General features: G+C 39.8%; 1 protein-coding gene across 4 annotated transcripts in view; it reads right to left on the reverse strand.

The window, feature by feature from the left end:
* nos1apa (nitric oxide synthase 1 (neuronal) adaptor protein a) overlaps nucleotides 1-24,871 on the reverse strand; it is a 176,605-nt gene that overhangs the window by 43,697 nt on the left and 108,037 nt on the right. For 2 of the 4 annotated variants that reach the window (XM_044198866.1, XM_044198868.1), the window contains exons 6-8: nucleotides 24,506-24,647; nucleotides 18,083-18,300; nucleotides 3,468-3,629 (exon numbers count right to left, since the gene is read on the reverse strand). In XM_044198866.1, coding sequence (XP_044054801.1) covers nucleotides 3,468-3,629; nucleotides 18,083-18,300; nucleotides 24,506-24,647 — 522 coding nt within the window. The remainder of the gene's footprint in view (nucleotides 1-3,467; nucleotides 3,630-18,082; nucleotides 18,301-24,505; nucleotides 24,648-24,871) is intronic. The other 2 variants (XM_044198867.1, XM_044198869.1) reach the window with 1 other exon arrangement.

The raw sequence follows: 24,871 nt of genomic DNA on the forward strand, positions 1-24,871 counted from the left end.
TTTTAAAGGCAGGATATCAGTGAACTGTTGGCATTTTCACTCAATAAAGGACTTAAACTGCTGGTTTAATTCTTGGCTATAAACTAAAAATAAACTTCTGCAGCAATCTATCCTTTTTTTCCCTTTCCTATCACATTATTTATCTTGCGACCTTTCAGATCCCCTTGGGGTTCTGACCCTCAGGTTGGGAACCACAGAGTTGGCTAATAATTTAGAAACATTTTAGGTTTGTTTTCTGTCGACTGACTAATTGATTAGTCAAATTGTCAAGAACTACTATGACAGACATTGGCAATAGCAGCACACAGAGTTAGACTCACTAGACAAATAAGCCTTACAAGAAACAAACTGAAGAGTCACTGGAAACTAATTTAGATGCGGTGTGGAAACTGTTACAGCAGCTCAGACAAGTTAGGACTACAAGTTAAATGGCAAAAGAGCGAAGGTCAGACAGAACTACCTCGGGGTAGCACCAACTTATTTGAAATATTCCACAATGGGTAAAATACTTCCTTTCACGTGCCAAAGCAGTTTTAAAATCTACACCAGTGTCTCTGCCAGCGGGCAGTGACCTCTGGCTTCATCAAGGTATAATTAATGGCATTTATGTCTGGGCACGCTCAATCTGAATGTGAGAGCTGTCAGTTGTAACAGCAGTCTGTCTAGTGTTGTTCAGGTGAAGACAAGGGAACAGCTAAGTTCAGTGTGAACAGGCGGTTTCATCAGGACCCCTGTATCCATCTCTGACACATCAGAGGGACACTTCTGGGTCAGGAATGTGTGTGAGTGTACACAACAAAGAGGGTGTGTTGAGTTGTGAAATTGCAGTTTCAAGTCTTGAGGCCTTTTATAAGCAGGCTGACAAACTGCATGTATGTATGCGTGTTTGTCTGTTCATCCAGCTCATAAGCCCGAAGCCACTGTTGTCACAAGTCAGTTCTCCCACTGCAGCCACTCAAGCTGGGTGATTGATGTCTGATGCTGAGTGCACTCGGTACTAACTTTTTTTCCAATCCAGACTGGACTGCAGGCGGGTGTTGATCTTCACTCTGTCAGTCATCCTTGAGTGTTTCCAATCCATCACATGTTTCTTTTCCCCAGGCAGTGTGGTCAGCGATGGCTATTTTTTTTATTTCAATACAAAAAAGGTTTTAAGATTTTCTTGCCCTGTACCCTGTATAAGTGGTTATAGATAAAAGATGGCTGGATGGACTGCTCACCGATTTGGGTTCATTGCGTGTCACCATGTGAAAGGTAAGTGGGCCAATAAACGTTGGTATATTTTCATAATTTATTGGCCCATACTTATTAAAAACGTTTTATTCCTAACCATCTTCTTGAGAGCATGTATTTGGATTTTGTATGTATATTTCTTTCTTTTTTGAAATTAAATTTTCTATGTTGACAAGAGAAGATTTACGCTACACTTCACACCAAACAAGGCAGAGCCCAAAATATCTGTCTTTAACTTGACTGTTACATATTTAATATAATGCAAGAAGAAAATATATGAGCGATCATGCTATCTTATACCATTTCTCTGTTGACACAACACTTTGTCTGTCTTCTCTTACATCCTCCGAGCTTCGAAATGTTCACAGTTCACAAGGATTTCATACACCCAGTAATACAACTGGAAGATTTGGCATTAATGAGTCCACCATGGACTCCAGAAAATCCGTGGCCGAGATAACGCCCCCCTCTCTTCCAATGCTCGCCGGCCTGTGGCCATAGATGGTGTCCATCATGTCGAACAATCTCCAGCTTTTCCTATTTACAACACACCGACTTTTCTTCGTTGATCCTCCTGTAATCGCTCCTGAGCTTCATCCTGCATTGCTCGGACGTGCAATGGAAGCCGTGGACAGCGATGCGCTGAGAAATGAGCTGAAAAACCTTTCTGTTCCTCACTGCTCCATCCAGCTCTCACTGTATTTCCTCATCACCGGCGATGCAGAGGAACGTCTGCACCTCGTTGATTGTCCACAAAACAGAGTTGCATCCCGACATTTTCAGAATTAAATAAAAATTATTTGCGTGGAGCGTTTAGAGTCTCTGTCGCAATCGATGAAATATTTAAAAATGGCGGGGTTTGTGCATTGAGTCCTTTGTCGTGCAAGAAGTGATGATTCTGTCGCAAATCAATGGACTGCAGGGTTTCAAGCTGCACCTTTAAGTTCCGGGTCAGTGTGCTAGGTACGTCTTCCTAAAAAGACCATCAGGCACCTGCAACTTATTCAAAATTCAACCGCAAGAGTTCTTAACAAAACCAAAAGGACAGCCCGCATCACCCGGTTCTTAAATCTGTACACTGGTTGCCAGTAAGCCGCAGAATTGATTTTAAAGTCCTATTAAGTATTTAGAAATCATTACATGGAGCTGGCTCTAAATATATAACTGATATGCTTAACCAATAATAACCTGCAAGACCTCTTAGATTGTTGGGGAGTGGTGTCCAGGGCAAAATCTCAACAAGGAGAAGCGGCTTTTAGTTACAAGCAGCACAACACTAGAGCCAACTACCTGATGGCCTTAGGAATGCCCCATTCAATTAAGTTTTTAAATCCAGACTGAAAACATTAATGTTCTCAAGCACTTTTAACTAAATGTTTCTAAACTTTAAACTGTTATTATTATTAACTTTGAATTATGCTGTTTTAACTTTGAATTGTGTTGTAACTTCTCTGTACAGCACCTTGAATCTACCTCTGTGTATGGAACGTACTTTATAAATAAAACTGCTTTGCCTCAACAGAGGGGTAACGAAAAACAGGGAGGAGTGGTTCTATTGGTACCAAGTTTTGTGGATGGAAACTCAAAAATAACCGTTCTAATGTGTAACTAACTGAACTGCTTGGTGGAAATATACTCAAGGTCTATGTACCACTTGTTATGGTAATGACCATCACACTATGTTGAGGAATTGGAGGAATATGAATTGTAATATAACTGAAAACAGGTTTTAAATTTTTAAAGTATGAAATACATATCTTACATAGCCATCCAGGCAAATTTAAAGCTACAATGGGAATGTGAAAAATAAGTGTTCACAGGCATAAAATACTACAATCCGTGGGGTATAACTATTTGAGTTATCAATTGAGCATGTTCCATCACAGATACGTTATTATTACCTAAAACAGAGACCTCAACAGTTCAAAAAAATTACAAAACAATATTCTAGCTGCTACTTGGTATACTGCACTTTGCAGACATTGACTGCTTGGTTCAAAGTTGATTACCCTGCTTGGACCATGGCCACTTGCCAGCGATCAAAATATAATGATTGTTCATACTGTATACATTTTGAGCAATAATTTCTTTAAATGGCCAATCAGAAGTGAGCTTTCCCTTTGCTTTTAACTTTTACGAACAATGCCTTGAACCCTTTTTTGGTTTACAAATTCAACCTACAACAGTTTCAAAAGGCAAAAAAGGGTGTGTTTGTGTATGTGTGAGAGATTCACCTGTGCCACAGCCACTTGTGTCTGCTGCTGTTGTTGCTGGAGCTGCTGTTGGAGCAGCTGGATCTGGTGGTGGACAGACAGGGGGGCACCTGGTGGCAAAGTGCCTGATGCAGGGAGCAGCATCCTGGGGCTTGACATCAGCAGAGAGGCCTCCTCTGAAGCCTGACACCAGGGAGGAGAGAGAGAGAGAGAGAGATGAAGTTAATATTTAGTGACCTAGAGCAACTAAAACATTTAGTAGTCGGCCAAGTAGCAAGGAAAAAGACGTAAATGCAAAAAGTTTGGACCATTAAGTAAAACTCTGAATGGTATGAAAGAAATATTATTGCACAATCCAGTATTTTATTTTACTTCACTTATTTTTATTTATATATATTATAAACTTTTCATGTGAATGAGGATGATATTGATATTTTTCTGATTTGAAGTTAAGTAAAACTATAAACAAACAATAAAAACAAATGAAATGCAAATACACAGGAAAAAAAAAGAAATGACTAATGAATAAATAAATATAATCAGGACAAGCAATAGCATCAATAAAATGCCTTAGAGAACAAGTCATCACCAAAACAATAATCTGAATTTGAAATGTGGAATTGCTGATTAGTTGTACCAGTGTGGAATGAGCGGCGCTGAGAATGCAGATCAGCAGCACTGAAACACTCCACTCCAACAATAATGAGCTTTGGGACTCTCTGGGTTCTCCTTCATCTAATGCTATCAAGCATCCTAATTGTTTCAAGGCTCTAGTAACCAGTCACACATTGTGCCCTCTCTATCATTAGAAAAGTCAGAAACATTTTTTGTTATGTAGATATGACTTCAGCACCATTTGGTGTTTGAGGGTAATTATGAAATCCAAGCTAGCATAGCAACATCTGAAAGTGGGGGAAAAAACACATATATCTAAAACACCCTGTCTTAGAAATGTGATTCAAAATCTGTCCAAAGTGGACAATCAGATTTTATTTTCTATCACTTCCGATACAGGAATAGAGTAAGGGCATCTTAGCTGGAGCACACACACTATGGCTTCATCCAAATTTTCCTCCTCAACCTCCTCATTGTGGTTGTAAGGAGAAAGGTGGGACCTTGTGGGTACAGCTTGAACCTCCAATGCATGTTATGACACAGGTTGAGAGTCCCACAGGTAAGACTTAATAGATTAGGGAGTAAAGAATACAAATGCGTCTTGGAGAGACTGATGTGCCTTACCTTATTTACCTTTTAAGCGTTAAAAGGTAGAATGCGTCTCACACCACCCCCCGAGGTGATTTGTGCAATCAGACTTCAATCTGTCTCAAATGCTTTGCAAATGCATGAATATAGATCATATTTTACAGTTAATCTATTTAATGTGGCATAATTTCTTTTTATTACTGAAGCGCTAATGTTGGTTAGCTAGCGAGTTCTTGCTGCACAGTGATTCATCATTGCAGTATTGCTTGATTTATACATGATTGGCTATACAACTTTATTTATTGGTTTCTGCTGGTGTCACCTCCGCTTTTCTGTTTTCTCCAGCTTGCATAAGTCAGATGCACAGCAACTGGTTGCTGGATATCAAGCATTTTTTGAAAACTGTTTCATGGCTGCCAAGTCTGAACAATTAGGTTGCTGACTGAATCCAAACAATGTCACATCACTAACAGGGGACGCAAGGTGCTTCAAAGTGACTGGAGCTGCGACGCCGGATGGGGTCGCCAAACAAGTCAACACCTGATTAAATTGAACCTGAACCCACCTTAAGGAATCTATGCCAAAACACTTCACCATATGTCTCTCTTTAAGCACTTTCTGGTGACACAGAGGAAATGATGCACGCAAACAAACACACACACAGACACACTCTCCATGAGAGGAATATATGACTGATGGCCTGTCTGAGCTGGATCTTTTAGGTTAATGAGAGTAAATTATCCAAGATGACAAGATGGTTGTTTGGTGCCATCACGTAATGAATAGCAAGGCAGAAGTCTCTAGCAGCTGTGTGTGTGTGTGTGTGCGTGTGTGTGTGTGCGTGTGTGTGTGTGTGTGTGTGTGTGTGAAAGAAAAGAGCAAAAGAGAATTTGTTGGCAAAGACTCAGAAACATGTAAGATGACATAAAATGAGCTCACTTTCTCTTGAAGTGCTCCTTAAAACAGACACATAATTCACCTCTTAGTTTTCACAGAAGCAGACACCTGGAACAACACCTGCTAAGTATAGCATGTTAAACAGGATTGCTGCTTTAGCTTTGAAACAGTGAGTCTTCTTAGGCAAAGAGGGAAGGTTCAGTAACTGGAAGAGTGAATAAGACGTTCAGCAGTCAAACTATGAGAGAGGAGAAATGGTGACATGTTTGGCTTCAAGCACTGTGGACACAGGAGCTATTCTTAATTATAGAGAAAGGGAAAAAGAAGACAGACATAAACAGACTGTCAGCAGCAGCAGAATAAGCTACAACACAGATGGAGAAGAAATCCCATTCTAAAATACATCTGAGCCGTAATCTCCAACATTATTCCATAATGAACCCATATTTTACTATTCTCTCCAATTCTTATAACAATGGTAGTTTAACCAATAAGCACTTACAAAAAGCATTTACATTTACTGTTGCAAACATCCACTGTCATCACCCACAGAATATTCTAGGACAGACATTAGAAGTACCATCCACAATATTTGGATGATCATTTCTGGGTAGTGCAATAAACATTTAGCACCAAAGATGGAGAAAAAATATTTTTTTTTGACAAAAAATGAATTTAATGTCAAAGTGTCACTAAAGGCCTGGTTATACTAGACAAGGAAGTGTTTATAGTTGTTCCGAATAGCCACACTGAAAGGCAGAGTGAAAAGCCAGCTGTCACAGGGGGGGGGGGAAGGCAATATTGTTTGAAAGTGTGCGCCATTATCCTCATGTTTATACAGTCTCTCCTGGAAGGAATTCATAGTGTTGCACTCGGCTGTTCAGGCGAAAAGTGACAAAAAATGAAAAAGAATGAAAAAAAAAAAGAGCTAGGGAGAGATGTTCAAACTCTGCTTACCTTCCCACCTCCACACAGCTGACCAGCTGTGTGAAGTGGGTTTGAATGTCGGTTTTGGAAAGTTACAGAAATTGTTGGACACAGTCTCCCCTAATCTGGAGTTGTAGAGGGGTGCCCGATAAGCAGTTCTAAAGAAATATAATGGCTGCATAACAGTGCTGAACCCACTGAGAATCAACACCAACAACTGCTCTACGCAGCTTTCAGGATCTTTTAGCTTATTTAAGGCAGCAAAGACTGTATGGTTAAGTCTCAAGGCCCTCGCTGTTTGCTAAAATGTTGATGAGCTTAGAACATGATTAAATTATATCAAGTTGCTGCCCCCCTGGTGGTCACAAATCTTTTTCATGCAGCTTTAACAGCACTTTAAGGAGAAGCAAAAGAACAATTGCTTCATCATTCACCTTGGGGGAAATTCCCTCTGGGAATACTGTACATTGGCCCGAAACACACACATGCACACTAAGGACCCATACACATGCATTTGTTAAAGAGAGAAGTTAGACTGACGGGGCTGCCACATAGCTGAGTTAGGGGTTTGGGGCCTTGCTCAAGGAACCTCGGCAGTACCCAGGAGGTGAACTGGAACCTCTCCAGCTACCAGTCCACACTCTGTACCGTGGTCTGTACTGGACATGAACCAGGCACCCATCGGTTCCCAAGTCAAGTCCCTACGGACTGAGCTACAACCAAAATATATAAAGCGTCAATGAACATTTTTCCCCTTCTGGGCCAAACAGAATTTTTTACTGAAATATGTCACCTTGTTTTGACCTGTAATTATAGCGTCCCATTGAGCCAATCACTTTAATTTCGAAAATGCCCAAACAGCTATGAAGATTGGATGGCAAATTATTCACAGGAACCGCATGCTGGGAGTGCCTCCTCAAAAACGGATGGTCGAGCTAGAAAGGGTTGTAGCATATAAGAAAATGTCATAAGGGATGTTTAATAGAGCAGGAAAATATGGGTGTATGAGGCGTTCAGTGGATGAAGATTACTGAGAAACACCACATTTGTAATCTTTTTGTGTATGGGTATTGGGAAATAAAAAGTCCATTCATAAAAAGAATTTCAGTAGTGATTATATCCATCATTTTTGGTTGGTCAACTTTGGAATTTCATGTAGAACGGATGATGGATGGATGGATGAAAATGATCCACGGTGATCAATTTTCATTTTGAGAGACAAAAAACGGAAGACAGGCATTGAATCCAATATGAATGCTTATGTACAAATATCCAATAGACTCTCTCTCACAAACACACAACACACAGTAAGCCGTTTGTTGAGTATAGACTTGCATATTCAAACACTCTTTTAGCCTCCCTGTACTGTGTTTACTGTACAGAATGAGAAACAACAATCAATCCCGGTACACTGAATCCTAAACGTGTTTACCACAGTCAAAGCCAATTACAGAAGACAGCAGAGTAGAATATTCAAACTGAGCAGGGGAGTTAAAGAGGATGCAAAAAATGACCTACCACTGAAATTCCTCATGATAACTGCTCGACTCTGGCATGCCAGAGGGAAGTTCCGCTATTACCATCTAATTCCCACACATACACATGCTAATACAGGTTCTTAGCAGACAGCTGGAGTCTTCCTTTATCTTTTAGCCTTTCGTTATACTTACTGAGGCACAGAAAGAGGCGAGGAAGAAACCAGGGAAGAAAAGGGGTTTAAAAAAAGAAAGGGGAAAGTGAGACAGAAAGGAAACCTAAAGATAGATGACATGGGATGAAGGAAGTCTTTATTTCTCTTCCTCCAGCTGTGATTACGCTAGCTGCTCTCTGTCTGTCAAACAGACTGTCCCCTCCCACACACAGACAGACACATACACAGAGGCAATAAAACACCAAGAGTTTAGACAGGATCTGGCTTCCGTCACTGCCGACAGCCACAGATTTACAACTTTATCAAGGGCTCTCGAGAAAAGGCCTTGGAGATCACTCTACTGTGGGTTTGCCTGTAATATCAGATCGTACCATCAACTGTAACAGTCATTATATAGAAGTAAAAGTAGTAGCGATGGTTTTGTTCAAGTGAATATGTTCACATTAAGCTTTGACACCCTTGGGTTAAGTTTCCCTGTTTCTATGAATAAGCCAGTTAATAGAATATCCCCCCATCATGTTTGACTCAATAATAGCAACTTGCATTTAATGCACTGGAAACAAATTGTGATCTCAATGACAAAGGCAGGTACTGCTGCCACCTTAAGATTTGTGACATCAAATTGTGCCCATAATGTATGATGTTTAACATGGGAGTTAGGTAGGCATGTTGGGATGGTTTTCCATAGTCAGAGCTTTGCAGGAATATTCTAACCCAGTTAGGATGTTTACATGTACAGGAGTTGCAAATGATTGCTCATGTTGCTCTGTATCTATATGTGTAAGGAGGCAACGGTTTGCCATACAAAGTCAAAGATGATAATATCAGTGCTGTATTCACTTGTATCACCCCCCACCCAATCCTTCTGACGATTTTCTATTTAGCACACTGAACTGTGCTTTGTGAAGTGCTTACTAAGCTAACCAGTGTGGTATTTCCATAGAGCCACAGTAACTGATTATAATAATTGATTTTTTAATCCTTTTACTTCGGAAACTCTTACACTGCATGGATATCTTCACGGACTGACATTTCTGTCACAGATCTGCTCATAAAATTTGTTACATGAAGACATTTGGAAATAAGAACTCATCGGATTATAGGAAATATTCTAAGCAACCTATAAACTGGGAAAAAACAATGTCAGGAGGCTGTAAAGTAACAAAAAGCATTATTTATATTTTCCCTTAAACTCATACAAACAATGTATCCCTGGTCCATGGCTGGAATGCTGCTCTGCAGTGGACCATTCAGTGCTGCATTGGTGGCATCTCAATATATATACCCTTTTCTATTGGGATAAATTTTAACGTAACATTTTTGTTACTTTACAGCCTCCTGATGTCATTTTTCCCCCGGCTCATATTTCCAACATTCTTAACAACATAACAAACTGAAATGTTCAGTCACAAATTCACGAGTATACAGTCCTGGATCAGGGCAAGGTTTAATTAAACTATAGTTTAGGGATCAGTAACCATGCAAGTTGGGGCAACACCCAACCAACCAAAGACTACAAGACATTTCCAAGGAGAGAGGAGGAACAAATTAGATCATATTGATCAGCAACATCATTTTTACATAGTCTTTGATTACAAAGAAAGCCTGATGACTCTGGATTCAGCAGAACATAGTTGCCCATCTGGCCTCTAGTTAGAGTGAAGAAGCACAACCAGAATAAAACTGAGCACAGTTAATAAGCCCAAGTTCCCCAGATCCCCCCTACTGTCACAGCAGCAGCTCTGTGTGTGTGTGTGTGTGTGTGTGTGTGTGTGTGTGTGTGTGTGTGTACACTCTGGTATCAGCAAGTGTAAATTTGTTATGGAGACTAAATATTTAACTGTTCAAGTAGGCTTGATTAAACAAAATCTTTTTTTAAAACTAAATCCAGAATAAATTTTGTTTAGTTAGACACTGAGAAATGGCATTTTTACATCTATAATAAGGTGTAATTTTTGTTGAAACAGGATGTTGAGATTGGATGAACCAAAATCTGTGCTTGCCTAATTGGTTAGATCTTATTTGCATGCCTGTTAGTTTGTCACTACCTGTTTTCAAGGGTGATGAAACTGTCCATTTTGTGGTATCTTTAAAAGCTGCTATGTATGTATATGAGTTTTACAGCTGGGTTTCAGTAGAGAAATGGAGTTGCACATGATTGTCTAAATCTTCTATGAGAGACTTCTGCACTGAATTCTCGAACATTCCTGGCATTCAACATGGTCGAGTTTGGAAAAATGTATTGAATGTCAGCACAAAATGCAGGCTAATGGAGTGGAAAGTCAAGCGATAGAGGGCAAAGAGAGAGAAAGAGAGAGGGGAGAAACAAAGACCAGTGTGATGGAAGTAAAAGTGTGTATGATCATTTGAGCCAGCACAAATATTTAGGTTGACTTTCATAAAAACAATGGCCAGGCCTGGCTGAAAAATCCTGATCAATTCTGAACGGACTCAGCTCTGCCTAAGGTCAAAAGGTCACTGTTTTACACTTCTTACAGGGTAACAGTCCTTGTGGTTTGTTATCAGCTGACAACTCATAGGAAAACATTCCCATGTGCAAGGCTCAGGGTGAACTGCCTCCTATATGAAAGCAGATGCAGATAGAAACACACAGGGCAAGGATAAGGAACACTATAATGCTAACGTCTGTGCGATGACAGGGTTTTGGCAAGTAGCCTTGTGACTCCTCGCTGGTTGGCACACAGAGTGCACACATACACACAAACACTTACTAACAAGTCGAATCATCAGACAACAAGGCTGTCAAGAGAAGCAGCGCCAGCAGGGACAGACTTGGACCTCGTCTCTCCAATATTAGATGGGTCAAGCGATATTCTCACACAAACCCACTGAGTTTACGGTCAGTGAAAAGTTAAGAGGCTGCCTTTTTATTGCCTGCATGTGTGTGGAGAGTATTGAAAAGGTAAGTCTCTGTCCTGTGAGGCTGCTGAGGAGACAACCAGACAAAATGCCAAGTGTGAGTATGTCCCTGAGGTAAAGAGGTCGTGAGTTAAGGCTGAGGAGGAGTGGATGTTGTTAGCTGTGGATAAAAGGATGGAGATAGATGTAGACTCTAGACCAGGGGTTGTGGGGGGGGGGGCTGTGACCAGACTGAGTCTACTTTAAAAGATCCTCTCCAGACATGTTGTAAAACAGAAAAATATTTGCTTTAACAACATTTTCTGTCTGTTGGGTTTTCCACATTGTTCTTCCTCATTAAATGTGAATATGCAAATGTGTTGGACACAAGATGTCTCCTACTTCACTGTCCAGTGCCCAGTATGTGCACTGGATGATCGGTTCTTGTCAGATAACATCTTTACGGCCCGATACCGGGTCGTGACCCAGTCTTTGAGAATCACCAGACCACCAAAACCTCCTCAGCATTATTAGTTAGTAATTGACATACACAGATGTGAACTTAAAACCATGACCTAATCAGGTGAATTTGGATGAGTCCTGTGATTTATTGCATCAGACTTCCCACATTAAGTTATAATGCACACACGTTACGAAACCATATGCTGTGTAAAAGTAACACAAATGCATCAATTCCAATATTCTGATATCAATGACGCTGATTATATAATGACAATGAAGTCTGTAGAAGAGGCCAAAACTGGCAATAGTTTTACGTTATGACAGTTTTCACAAACAACTGTTACCTATTATGCTAATTATGACATAACGATAACATACTGCATGTTACATAGGGTTGGGTACCTTTCACATATGAACCGATACCAGTACTGGTACCTGGAATTCAGTACCGGTACCCAATGGTAACTACTTCTCAATTTCAACATTGTTATTTAATATTTTTAACATTCTACCTCACTGCCTCACTTACAGTTTAGTCATCCATGGAGGTAAGAAATGCATGGACTAGTTTTGAGTGTGTGATTTAGTGGAAAGTACCCCCTCAATGTAGGCGAAGCTGATTGTTCTGTTCTTGTTTTGCATGAGTAACCACGGTTGGAACCAACAACCAGTAATTTGACACTTTTTGTCTCACAAGGGAAACAAGGCAGGGTTGTTCTGCCTATTTGCATTTGAGCCTCTTGCTTCCATGATTAAACCACATGGCTAAATTGTTACAACTGGAAATTACAGTCATGTAATATCAATTTATCCAGATTTAATTTAATTTATATGATGTAAAGTATCCAATTCCATTTTAGTTATTCATTTCAGAGACATCTGGTTGATTTTGGGACTTAGAAATAATGTACATTGACAAACCTGACGATAATTGGTAAAGAAAAAGGAATTTTAATTTTTAAGTTGTTCTACAGTTGTGTCTCTATTGAGTAAGTCTGAAGATACTCATAACTTGAGCTATCTGCCTTTATAATACAAGACATTTAATAGTTTTAAAAGGATGTCTTTTAGGGCTGCAGCTATCGAGTATTCTACCGATTATTCCATCGATTAATCGAGTAATTGGATAAGAAATACTTTTGCAACCTAACTACAGCTCAGGTGTAATGTAAGCCTTTACTGTCTTCTTTGTGACATTTGTAGGAGGCAAAGACAAGTGGACAAGAACTGTGACTATCATAATAATAACATGAATGAAGCTCAGGCTTTCACAAATTGGCCACAGCATTTTATTTTCTGTGGTTAATATCTTGAACATAACATAGCTAACTTAGGGACATCATAACTAGCCACCACACTGTTTTAGCCATTACATATAGCCATAATTAAGTAGCCTACATTCTTTACTAGCCTTTATATATATCTTGAGCGGGTCCGCTCTGTGGACAGGATGCAGAGACTGTAACATTATGCTTTCTGTTGCGATACTGAAGCATAGACGTCGTGCTATTGTGGTAGGCTAATTTGGTTTTACAATAGACACACTGTACAAAGTTGTCTCTGGCCTGTCTCTAGGTTGTCTCTGGCCTGCAAATAATTTGCATCGATGATTTTTAGTAATCGAATCGTATCTGAATGATGGGCAGAGCCAGTATTATAAAAATGTCTATGCTATATGGTGTTTTACATTTGTTCCAAAACCTCCCAAGAATATCCTAAGTCACGCATCATCATTGGAATAATGGCAAGGTAAGAGGCAAATAGCGCGTTGTCTGCATGCATATATTTTTGTCCTGTGACCTTATAATGATATGTTTGAATATCTGCTATTGATATTTTATTCCTCTTACACTTAGTTTAACCCTGACTGCTTTTAGGGCAAACGAGTCCCTTTTTTGGCAATTTTCTCAATTCACAGTCACATTCAGCTTCTGTGATTTGTGTGAGCAAACTGCAAAACCATATTGATTGCCTTTTAGGAAGTTGTCCCATGCCTAACTTCTTGTTAATCGTCCTGGCACTGCAGCATCTTTTCTAGATTGATGGCTGCGTAATGTGCGTCAACACATCCATTTCCAAGTCACACAAACAGGAAAACTGTGATTTTTTTTCACATTCAACACCACTTCCTCTTTACACCTCCTACCTCCCTCCTACACAAGTCTTCAAGTCATCATCACACAGTTGTCCTGAGGCCAGGTGAGTAATCATATGTGTGAAAGCGGCATTCAGGATGTTTACAGTCTCACTGGATAAAAGCAATTACTACCTAAGCTTTAACAGCTAGGAAAAGACTATTCATATTTCGGTACTATTACTACTAGTACTATTACATTTTTGCATGTTAAGCTGACCTACTGTGAACTGACTAAATCCCTCTAGGTTACGCTAGCACTCAATTTGAATTACTTAATTGGAAAGTGAACACAGTCTCTAGCTTCACCTATAGTTAGTACAAAATTACATAGTTACAAATGTCTTGGAAATTATTAGTAATTTATTTGGATATTCTAGACCCATAAAATAAAGACATCCTTACTTTTAACTGAGCTCTGTGACTCTCCAGCAAGAAATGTTAACACTCACTTCAAACAGAGACCTATTGTGCCTGGTAGGCCTGTTCACTAATTTAGGTTTAACACAATTGAGCACACTAATGATGGGACGAGAAAAAAACAGAGAAAGAGTGCTCTCAGTGGAGTGCTGCCTGCGGCGCTACACTCATGTATCAGAGTGTTTATACCTGCCCGACAGCATCTGAAAGTGGGCCAGAGGCAAAACCTCTATCAAAGCATTTGCTGTACAGCCAAAGCACACATGCACATGTGAACACAAACACACGTTCCCTTCTCTCTCTGTCTAATTCACAAACAAAGACAACAACAGCTTATACTTAAACTCTGAGCACTGATCTATTTTTTAACAGGAGCTTATAAACACAAGATTGATGTAAAAGTATGGGATTCTGTTTTATGGCTTTGAACTCATCTTGACATTATGTTTCATGCAGTCTGATCTATTGTTTTCTTTTTGTTCTGCACAGCACTCAGTTTTTATTGAAACCTCCGATGAGCATCTGTCTCTTCAAAAAACAACAAAAAAACAAAACAAGTGCAGCCTCTTGAAATGTGTAAAATGCAGTTATCTCTATACTGTGGCTTTTGTCTTTGCAATTTGTCTTACTAGACTACTTTCTCTGTAGTAATACTCTTTCTGATACCAGAGGCAAGCCTTTTAAAAGTAAACGTCCTGACTCAACCTCATGGACACAAAGCCCAAGGCAGGATTGATGTGTGCTCTCCGAGTCCTATGGGATCGTTTGAGTGCAGGGTGCCGAGGGATTTGTCAGTCTAACGGGAGCTGACAGGAAGACAATGAACTTTAACACTCACAGGCTGCTTTCATGAGCTTCCAGAGAAAACCTGTAGTGAATCAAATCACACACAGTTGTGTAATAAAAATGCATACACATGGGAACTAATGTAAAGGCACACAGACGCACACACACACACACACGCACGCACGCATGCACACATCTTATTCAATGTTATGTTCCCCTACTTGTCCATGCACATTCCCATTTAATCTGTCAAGCTGTTAAGAGTAACAAATGTGCCCCCAAAAATATTGAAAAGAATACATACAGTACATGTACGTGCAAAAGCAGCAACACAAACTGTAACACACACAGACACACACTTCCTCCAATGACCTGAGAATAGAGGTCGTCGCTGAGAGCTCGTTGTTTCAGTGATTTCACGCTGTGTTGCTTTCAATCAAGGGCTGTAATGTAAGGTCTCATAACTCTAACGTTAATGGGACCCAAGGACTGTTAAAGAGATGAATAGCTTGGTTTTGTAACTCTGAGTTAGGACCCAAAATGGGTCTCAAAGTCTTGCTCTGGTGAGTCTTCATGTGATGAGTTAACAGGTGTGTTTCAGTGAGCTTGGGACATAAGGTTACATAACATTCTCATTTGGGTCCTGATGAAAAGTTTAATAAACTCTGGCCTGGAGTGTTGCCTAACGGCTTGTCTGTTTAATTATTTACCATTAATTGAGACTGCCCGAGGAACTACCTAATTACCCAGAGTTAACTACAGACCAGGGCTCTTCCTGCAAAGGGGATTTTTTGACACTTTTATCGGCAAGATGAAAAATAATATGAAGAACTGAAAAACAAAAACTTTGAATTAGTTTTGGTGCATTTGACCATCTGACCAGCAGAGAGCATAAATAATGTAAGTCTGTAATTGGCTAACAATATGGCACAAGACATTTCGTTGGTTGTGCTGGCAGATATGCCCCCTGAGATAATTGCTTGGCTAAAACAGCGAGTTTGGCTAATGCTGCAACTTTGTCCCTCAACTTTTCAGGCCACAGCCTTTCTTTTGCCCAGTGATGGTGGTGCATCAATTTTTTTCTGAGCAGGCCAGTCATGACTGTTTTATTTATATGTTTGTTCTGTTAATTTAGAAAATATGGTAACAATATATGAATTAAAATTCAATGAATACCAGCGTTAATAAAACTTTCAGAAAACATAAAACATGAACGTCGTTGCCAGATTGTCTATTTCAGAAAGGTACAAAATTGTTGGATGCAGCCCTCCTGATTCCGCTGTCAGAAAGGGGTTTTCAGATGCTGTTAGACAGGAAGCACTTAGTTTGAAGCATACTGAGACTCTTAGGCTACTAAAACACTTTGTTAAGGTTAGGGAAAGATTGTGGATGATCTTTCCCTACATAAAAACGTTATTCACGCTTTAGTTGCCAGGAGCAGCTAGGGGAAAATAATGAAATCCATTGACAGTAATTGTTTTGCAGATATGCTCAGTATAAACATTTTGCATTGGTAGTGGACACTTGTAACACTGTAAAATATATTCAGTAATGTTTCAGAGATTGAGGAGATAGTAACTTTAAGGAGACATGATTTAATCTAGAAACTATAAAAGCAATAATTTTTCCAAATGAATTGCAAATGGAAGATAAATGTTGCAATAAAATAAAAAATATTTCACTGTAACATAACACTGAGGATGAAAATACTTTGAAGGGCACAAAACAACACATGGAGCCAGTCCAGGGCCTCCCTCTATCCTTGTCCATTACTGTTCTCCCTCACTCAGCAAAGCCAGGCGGTGGGAAGTAATAAAAAATAAAAACTGAATAAAATGATAATGACACCATTGTTGCCAACTTGATGCAGAGCCCAAGGTCTCAAGCCAAAGAGTAGTGTACTAAACATCGCCCTGCACCCCGTCTCTTCCCTCATCATGCAGTGTCGACCTCCCACTGCTGCCTCGATCAAAAACACAATTACACCCCTGCATACTACTGTAAATCCCAGTAAACAACAGCTACTACGCTGCTCTGCCAGCTGAGCCAGACAGGTGCGCTCACACACCTCCAGACAGGCCAGAGATCATTTCTCTGGTTATAGATAGACTGCTGGTGGTGGGTTTCCACAGGCACAGAGAGCAGACGGTCTGACTGAGCAGTATCAAATCACTAACACCATGAGGCCACACAGACATAGACACTTAAAGTGGATGGCTAGCATAGTAGTCTTGGAGCTCAGCTGCCAACACACTGCTGACAGCTTCTGAATAGAAACCAAGCAGTGAGAGCTATTTCTATACTCATGCCATACATAAACACAGACTTGGTGTAAACCTGATTTTACTGGTGGTTAATACCAGCACGTATATTTAAATCAAAGTGAAAAAAGTTTTTCATTTCAAGCTTCATGGAAATCTTGTGAATAGGAGAGCCTCAAAGGCATAAAACTAGAATATCTGAAGACTTGTGTAAACTTCTGATATGCACTGTTACACTCAGGGATCAGCCTGACCTGGAGTGACTGAACAGACATTTTATTTCCTGCCCGGTGAACTGGCACCTCTCCAGCTACCAGTCCACACTCCGTACCGTCTGGTCTGAGCTGGACTTAAATCGGCTACCCTCTGGTTCACAAGACCCTACAGACTGAGCCACTACCGCCCTAATGTCCATAGTTGCTAATGAAGGACCCAAGATCATGATCAATGTTTCTCTTTTTGTTCTTTGCATTTTAAACACTGAATATTGACACATTGTATTATACAAAAACTATTATCTTCCTAGTATGATGAGTGAGTCTGGCAGTTACTAAAATCATTGCCTTCTTACCAGTACAGTAACCATAGCTTCCAGTCTCACAACCAAACTGGTGGAAAGGATTGTGACCTACGAACTACTAAATAATTCAACCAAATTAGATTTACCGTCATTCTTGATGTATGAGAATTCCACATTAAACCCATTGTGAGAGTTTGCTATTTAAATATTTCACTTCTTTACAAGCCAAACTTGTAAGGAAGATATTGCCAAAACTCTAAACTGAACTGAAATAAGTTCTGTTAACTTACAATTTCTGCTCAGTTTTACTTATAACCTGAATGAACTGACACACACACACACACACACACACACAGTTAATCGCAGTTTATCGCTTTCCAGACATTATTTGTTAACAGCCATTTGTCCACTGCACTACCATGTTGGCGCCACACATGGAGAAAGATCACTAGGAGATTTGATGTAAGCCTCTGCTGGTACAAACACATATACATATACAAACACGGGATGATTTACCTTGCTCTCTGAGTGGTTCAGGTCAGGTGTCTTGGCTGTGGCATCCAAATCAGTCACTCCTCTATTGAGGTTTAACTCCTCTGCTGCCGGTACCTGGCTCACCTCTTCCGCATCGATATCCGTCTCCTCGGTGACAGGCGCCGTCTTCTCCGCGCCCGTTAGCTCTCGAGCTGAGCCGAGGAAAGTACACACACATACAGGTGGATAAGCACGCACGCCTGCATACACACATGTAGGCATGACCATGTACACAAGCACACATGAGCGGACACACATGAATACACTCAAGTAAGAAACATTATCCACAGAACCATAGTACAGTATACAGTACAGTACATATGTATGATTATGTGCTTGAATAAGAGTTTAACAGTTCTAGCTGTTCTGTGATACAACTCTCAGCAAATAAACAGTGAAATAAGTTCCTATATTACCACACAAAGAGCTACAATAAAATGCAAGTCTAAATATAATACAATGCTGCCAGCACTCTCTTGTTTCATGGGAATTTCCATTTTGTGTTTTGAGTTTGTAACTAGCATTCTCATTGCTGATAATTCATTTTTAATGGGACAAATTGGACCAAATTGGATACAGACTGTGTTTTCGCCGAAGCAGATATTATTAACAATGGAGATCAACAATATTGCCCGTGTATGAGACAAAATCAATGCAGACTGCAACAAAACAGTTTATGAAGAGCAGTCCTTCACACATTAATGAAACTGTTACCTTGGAACTGGGTTCCATTTGACTTTCTTGTCAAAACTGAATTGAGACATTCCTTGTCTTTTTATTTGGTAAGGATTGATTTTTGACTAAATTACATTTAAAAAATATATATATCTTTGGCAAAGGAAACCATCCAGTTCAGTAAAACACAAAAGCTCAATACATTGAAACACTTGAATAAGAGTGACTAAATGTATACAAATACAATTATCCTACACTTTAAAATATTCTGATAAAGTCAACACAAAAAGTCTAATTTCTAGCAAAAGGTTGATTAAACCTTCTCAGAATTATATGATTGTCTTTGCCTTTGGCAGTCTGAATGTTGTTGAATATTTTAATATTTCAAGTGTATTTGATTTGCCTCACCAGTCAATACACCAGAACACAACTATAACACTGTTTGTCACAGTTGTTGGAACACTTCTTCCCCTGATTACAAAGCATGAAGTTGCTGGCTGTGTATCATAACCTCACACAAGTCAAAGTAAATTGTATAACAGGGGAAATATAGGTGCCAGTGTTCTAGTTAATGTTTTACTTGCATGTGATGCATTTTGATGTTTAAGCATAGTTATTGACAACTGCCGAATAGATGGAATTGCATTTGCTTCCTGGCAATTTGATTGGACTAAAAATATATGATTGTACTTGGAGCTACTGGGGCCGTGCTCACTTAAGTGGCAAAGCTATTTCTACCCAGAATAGATGACAGTTACTAATATTTAGTCAAGGCTGCCTCTCAAACAGCCTCAAACAGCTGGCCTGGTTCCATACAATAAGCTGAAAAATGCATCTAGCAACTCTTAAACTCACATTGTGATGTGTCACTTTGTGATTACTGTGCTGACTAATTTGGCTTTGGTAGGTGCCAGCCTATGAGAAGTCTATAAATGATTAATAAATGTCGTAAATGGCAAAAAATCTCTCTCTCTCTCTCTCTCTCTCTCTCTATATATATATATATATATAAAATAATCGGCTATAGGCTACAGTAAATGTCGGGTTGCTAAAGACCCAAGGAATGTAGGAATGTAAGAAAAAACAGGGATACAGAGAGCAGTGACGAGCCTGGCTGTTAAAGAAAAACTGGAGGAGCTCTGTTCATGAGGTGAGATCTCCCCACTCTTCATTTCTCTCCATTTCCTGATCACCACAGTATTCTTGCTCTCCCTCCACCCCTGGTAATATTCTCGTTTAGCTGCAAGGTCATAACTGGAAATCTAATCTTTCTTCATTTTTTTTTACCCCATCAGAAAGTTGACTGTATCTCGCGGTAGCTCCTCATAATAAGGGAAATGGAAAATTATGTCAAGTGTTTAAACTGCTTCGAGTCTGTTTGATTTGCTTTGCCACACATCTTAATAAACTTAATCACAGATTAACTCTCTCACTTCAGATTTGATTGCGTATTCAATGTGCATTTCTGTGCAATTAGGCCTGTATCTGCTAGTTGTTTCATCTTCATTGCCGCTCCTGCTGCAGTGTCCTCTTCCTTTTCATCCTCTCCTTCAACTGCTCACCTCCAGTGTCCATCCCACCTCCATCTTCATCCGCCTCTTCTTCCATTTTTACTTCCCTTCTTCCTCCTGTGCACCCAGCTATTAGTGCTGTCCTCCCCCTCCACTTAAACCTCCAACAATCTGGCACTGGCACACTGCTCCCTCTCCTCCCTCCCACAAACCTCATGCTTGATAACCTGCTGGCAGCACTACCCTCACCTCTTTCTCCATTACCACTCCTCTTCCTCCTCCTTTCTACCCACCGATCAGTGCTGTGCTGTCCTACCCTTCCTCCTGCTCTTTGTTGCTGACATGTTTTTCTCCTGATGTCCCCCCTGGTCTCCAAAATGAATATGAATTGTGTTAAATAGGGGACATCATGTGATATATCCAACTGAACAAGTAATGTTTTACTTTCAGTCTCAGATCAAGGCATTTCAAGCTGTTTTTGTTATTTGGAGTCATTATGAATGAAATGCGATATTTTGACATCAGGCTATAATTTATAGGTTATGTGCCATATATTGACTATGTTATTACACTTGTTTCAGGTGCATCACCTGTGATTGGCCTTTTATTAGGGTTTTTTTTATTATGTATTTTTTTGTATTTCCACCTTTATTTAATAGTTAGTAGTCGAGATAGACAGGAAACATGGGAAGAGAGAGGGGAATGACATGCAACAAACGTGGAATGGGAGACGTTGGGGTTATGTGGTATGCGTTTTAGACCACTTGGCATTAACGCTAACGTGTGTTCGTGTTAGCATTATAATGTTAGTATATCTTAAATGTGCAGTATAGTACAGTTTATCGTTTATGCTAATATGCAGTTTGTTGCAACTTGTCTGACTTTCCTTTCCAGTGCATGGATGACCAAATAAGCTATAATAAACAACACTACAGTGAAATGATCTGCCTTATTTAAGCTACTGGCATTTAGAAAATGACTTAAACAAGTGAATCTGCATTAGAAACAAGTGCAATTATTGCAACTTTGGGCAGCATATCTCCTTTGTAAAGAAATCTAAATCTAAAAATCAAACTGAATGAGTCTAAATAGCTTAATCATATAAACATTTTAGGTTCAGTATATTCTGAAGACGTCCCATCATATGTCCTGTAGGCTTTAATTCAGTGTTCAGTACTTTGTGATCACTGAAAGGTATAATATGTAACTTTTCCGCATTAAAATGTCTAAAAATGACTAGACCTATATTATATAATTTGTTGAGTTGTCGAATTTTCATACCTAGAGAAATCCGTTTAATCAAGGTAGGATAATTTGGCACCCGGTAAAAACATCCTGAATGACTGAATACTGAAGGAATCCTAAACGGGAGAACCAGACTGCGATGAAGGCAATGGTGAAGAAAACAACTCCCATTTTACGTTACGACATCATCAAACTACGTCTTTTGTTATTGTTTTGATGTGACAGACCCCTAGCGGCGGAAATTACATACTGTGCGTTGAACTGCTGAATGCCTGTGGTATGTCTTATGTTAATGTGAACTGCAATGAAAATATTACTGTTCCACAGTTTGGCATTATTTTCCATTGAGTGGACTTTATTAGTTCCAGTGATGTAAGTCATTTTTATACAGTTATTTGTTTCTTAATAAGATTATATTGTTCATTTTATCTTGCAGAATTTCATACAGTTGCTCTGAAATGCTGCACAAACATTCTTCTGAGAACAAAACATCACTTGCTCTGTACTTTCTGCTCTTTCCCGTTTTCTTCCGACGCTCTGCTGCTCAACCCAGTTCTCCATCCCCTCTCCAATTCACTTCTATATTTCATCTTTTCTTGCTCCTCTCATCCTACACGATCCCAAGTTCCTTTTTCCTCTAATATCCATCTCTTCTTCCTCCTCCCCTCCACTATCCATGTTTTCTTCCAGCTTTCCGTTTCTCTAATCCGCAATCTCCCACTCTTCTCTTCCTTATCCTTTCATTGCCATGATAATTAGTTCTCCAGATAAGCTCATTGGCTGTGCGTGACGGCTCTTGTGTTGCTTAACACACCATGACAGCGAGTGTGAGCTAAGCGTGTGTGTATAGGCCTGAGTTTGTATGCATGTGGGGTCCTTTCATTACGTGTGGATGTACAGTTATAATGTGTGGGTGATCTCTGGGCTCATCAGCATGTGAAAGAGAGCTTGTCTCTGGAGGGCTGGAAGGGGGATATGGAAATAACACCCCAGCCTGGCGCTCTCAGATCGGCGTGGGGAGGGTGACCAGCACTGGCTGCTGTAATGACTGGAACGATGTCGTGAAAGAGCGCTGTCCGTGGACTCTTCCAACTGCTGAATCTCCGTGTCTGTCCTCTCAGACCCCATTCAGAGCCACGTGTCTGCAGTGAAGCCCATCGTGTCCAGGCACGAGGCAGCAGATAAAAGTAGCTCAGCCCACTAGTGTTGTTGTGCAGTGCCTCCTTTGTTTGGGTTGACTCATCTGTGACTTTCACTACAGCAATGCCCTCTCCTGATTGCCAACTTGGGCACGAATGTGTATGTGCATGTGTGTGTGTGTGTTTGGAGTGCGTGTACATTACAATCTGTTTGTGTTATCTGAGGACATATGACTGAGTGAGAAGTGTGTAGGTGTGCGTACCGGGAAATGTATTGCTAAGACTTCAGATTTAGCGTTATTTTTGGACTTTGTATTCAATTTCCCCCATGGCCTTGATGATACTATTCAATATGTTGTAGTTTTATTCCATGACCTAAAAATGCCTTTCCTTCCTGGTTTATTTATCTTGTCTTTCTAAAGAGATGAGGTTTGCTCTGCACTACTATTGGGCTGAAATCTTGTTCACACAGGGACAAATGGATCCTGGCTTCTTCTTCCTGGTACTCCATCTTCCTTCCTGTCCCAAACCCAAAACCTAAACCCTTCCTTTACGTTTTTTAAAGGAATAAGACAGCTTATTACAACTTTGTTTTTATTTTTATAGCTACGGCCATCAGTTCTATCTGGAACATGGACCTTCAGGGAAAAGGTCATACATTTAATGAGACAACTGTTAATGCTGTCATCTCATAACTAACTTGACCATGAGAAAGGATGTGTCATGATCCGTGTGATTGAGTTCAGCAGGTGACAATAATTGATTGATCACATCGTATGTTAGCTTCATGGCAATTAATCCGAACAGTACGCTGCAATATTGGGGGAAAAAAAACAACTTTCCGAATTGTTACAAGTTAGGAAAAAAATAGGCAATTACTTTAGTGACTACAATGGTCCCATAACAGACAGAACAGTTTTTTTTGTAATATACGGAGCGAGAGAAGGGTTTAGAGATCCTTGCTGGATAATGAGGAAGGCACAGCAACAAAAAGATAATAATTAAAAAAAAATGGTATTGTAGTACAAAGATAATTATTTCAAATGACATTTGCTATTTAATACAAAACCAGTTCAAACTAGTTTAAACTAGTTTATATATATTTTGGGGGCATTATGAACCGTTATGAACCGTTACATCAACTCCACCCACATATGTCTGCCTGCCTGTGTATTTTCTCTATTGTTGTGCTTGTCCAAAAAAGCATGTAAGTTCTATTGCATTTACATCTGTGGAATCATCTGCTGTGCTTTGTGTAAGAAAGGTGTTAAGAAATTGTGCTGTACACAATAAAGTACATCATTTTTTCTTGCCTTTGCCACAGAAATAATCATTGACCTTCCTAGTCTGAAATGGGTATCAGTTTTCAGTGATACTACAGTAATACCAGAACAACTTTGGATAAAGGTAAGACAACAAATGAAGAATAAAAAACATCTCCTTCAAGAAAGACCGTTTTTCATTATTTCCATTTGTTACTGACTTCACCAAGGAGCGTCTAAAAGGTTGCAACAGATACTTTCAACAACTTTGATTAAAATGCAGAACTCCCACTCGAATCATTCACCCTAAACTCTGTAGCTCTTCTGTTTAATGTTGCCTTGTGATTCTTCAATGTTATAATGTAAAAGTGAACAAGCACAAGATCTTCTGCTAAAAGATAAGCGTAAAAAGATTCTTGATTTTCAATAAGTCCTTCGAGGCTTGTTGAAAATCTTGAAAGTTAAAAGTCATGACAGCAGGTGTGCAAAACATTTACAAACAATCCAGGCCAGTAAGAATGGGATGCTGACTGTTAGAGAGGTGCATGTTGTTCTGTGTGTGTGTTTGTGTACCTGTGACAGAGGAGTCGTTGCCGTTCTTTTCGCTGTGGCAGTCCTCCTGTCCATCTGCATTCTGCTGCGTGTGCTGCAGACTGAGTTTATGACAAACCTCGAACGCCTGGCCGACTGTCCGCACAATACGCATGGCCTGACTCTGGGTGGGTGGAGAGAGAAAGAGAAAGAAAGAAATGCAGCTGTAATTATTAGAACACAATTTGTACCACTTTTGTGTTGCCATTTGGTTCAAAACACTCATTGCTGTGCAGTGTCTTTAAACTTAAGTTCAAAGATTTTATTCAGTATTGTGATGTCTTTTTCCTTAGATTTTCTCTTGACTAAGTTTGAGTTTCTGTAGATGGTGCTCTTTCCTATGGCTAT

This window comes from Siniperca chuatsi, linkage group LG6 (genome assembly GCF_020085105.1).
Source record: "Siniperca chuatsi isolate FFG_IHB_CAS linkage group LG6, ASM2008510v1, whole genome shotgun sequence".
In the NCBI taxonomy this organism is placed as follows: Eukaryota; Metazoa; Chordata; class Actinopteri; order Centrarchiformes; family Sinipercidae; genus Siniperca; species Siniperca chuatsi.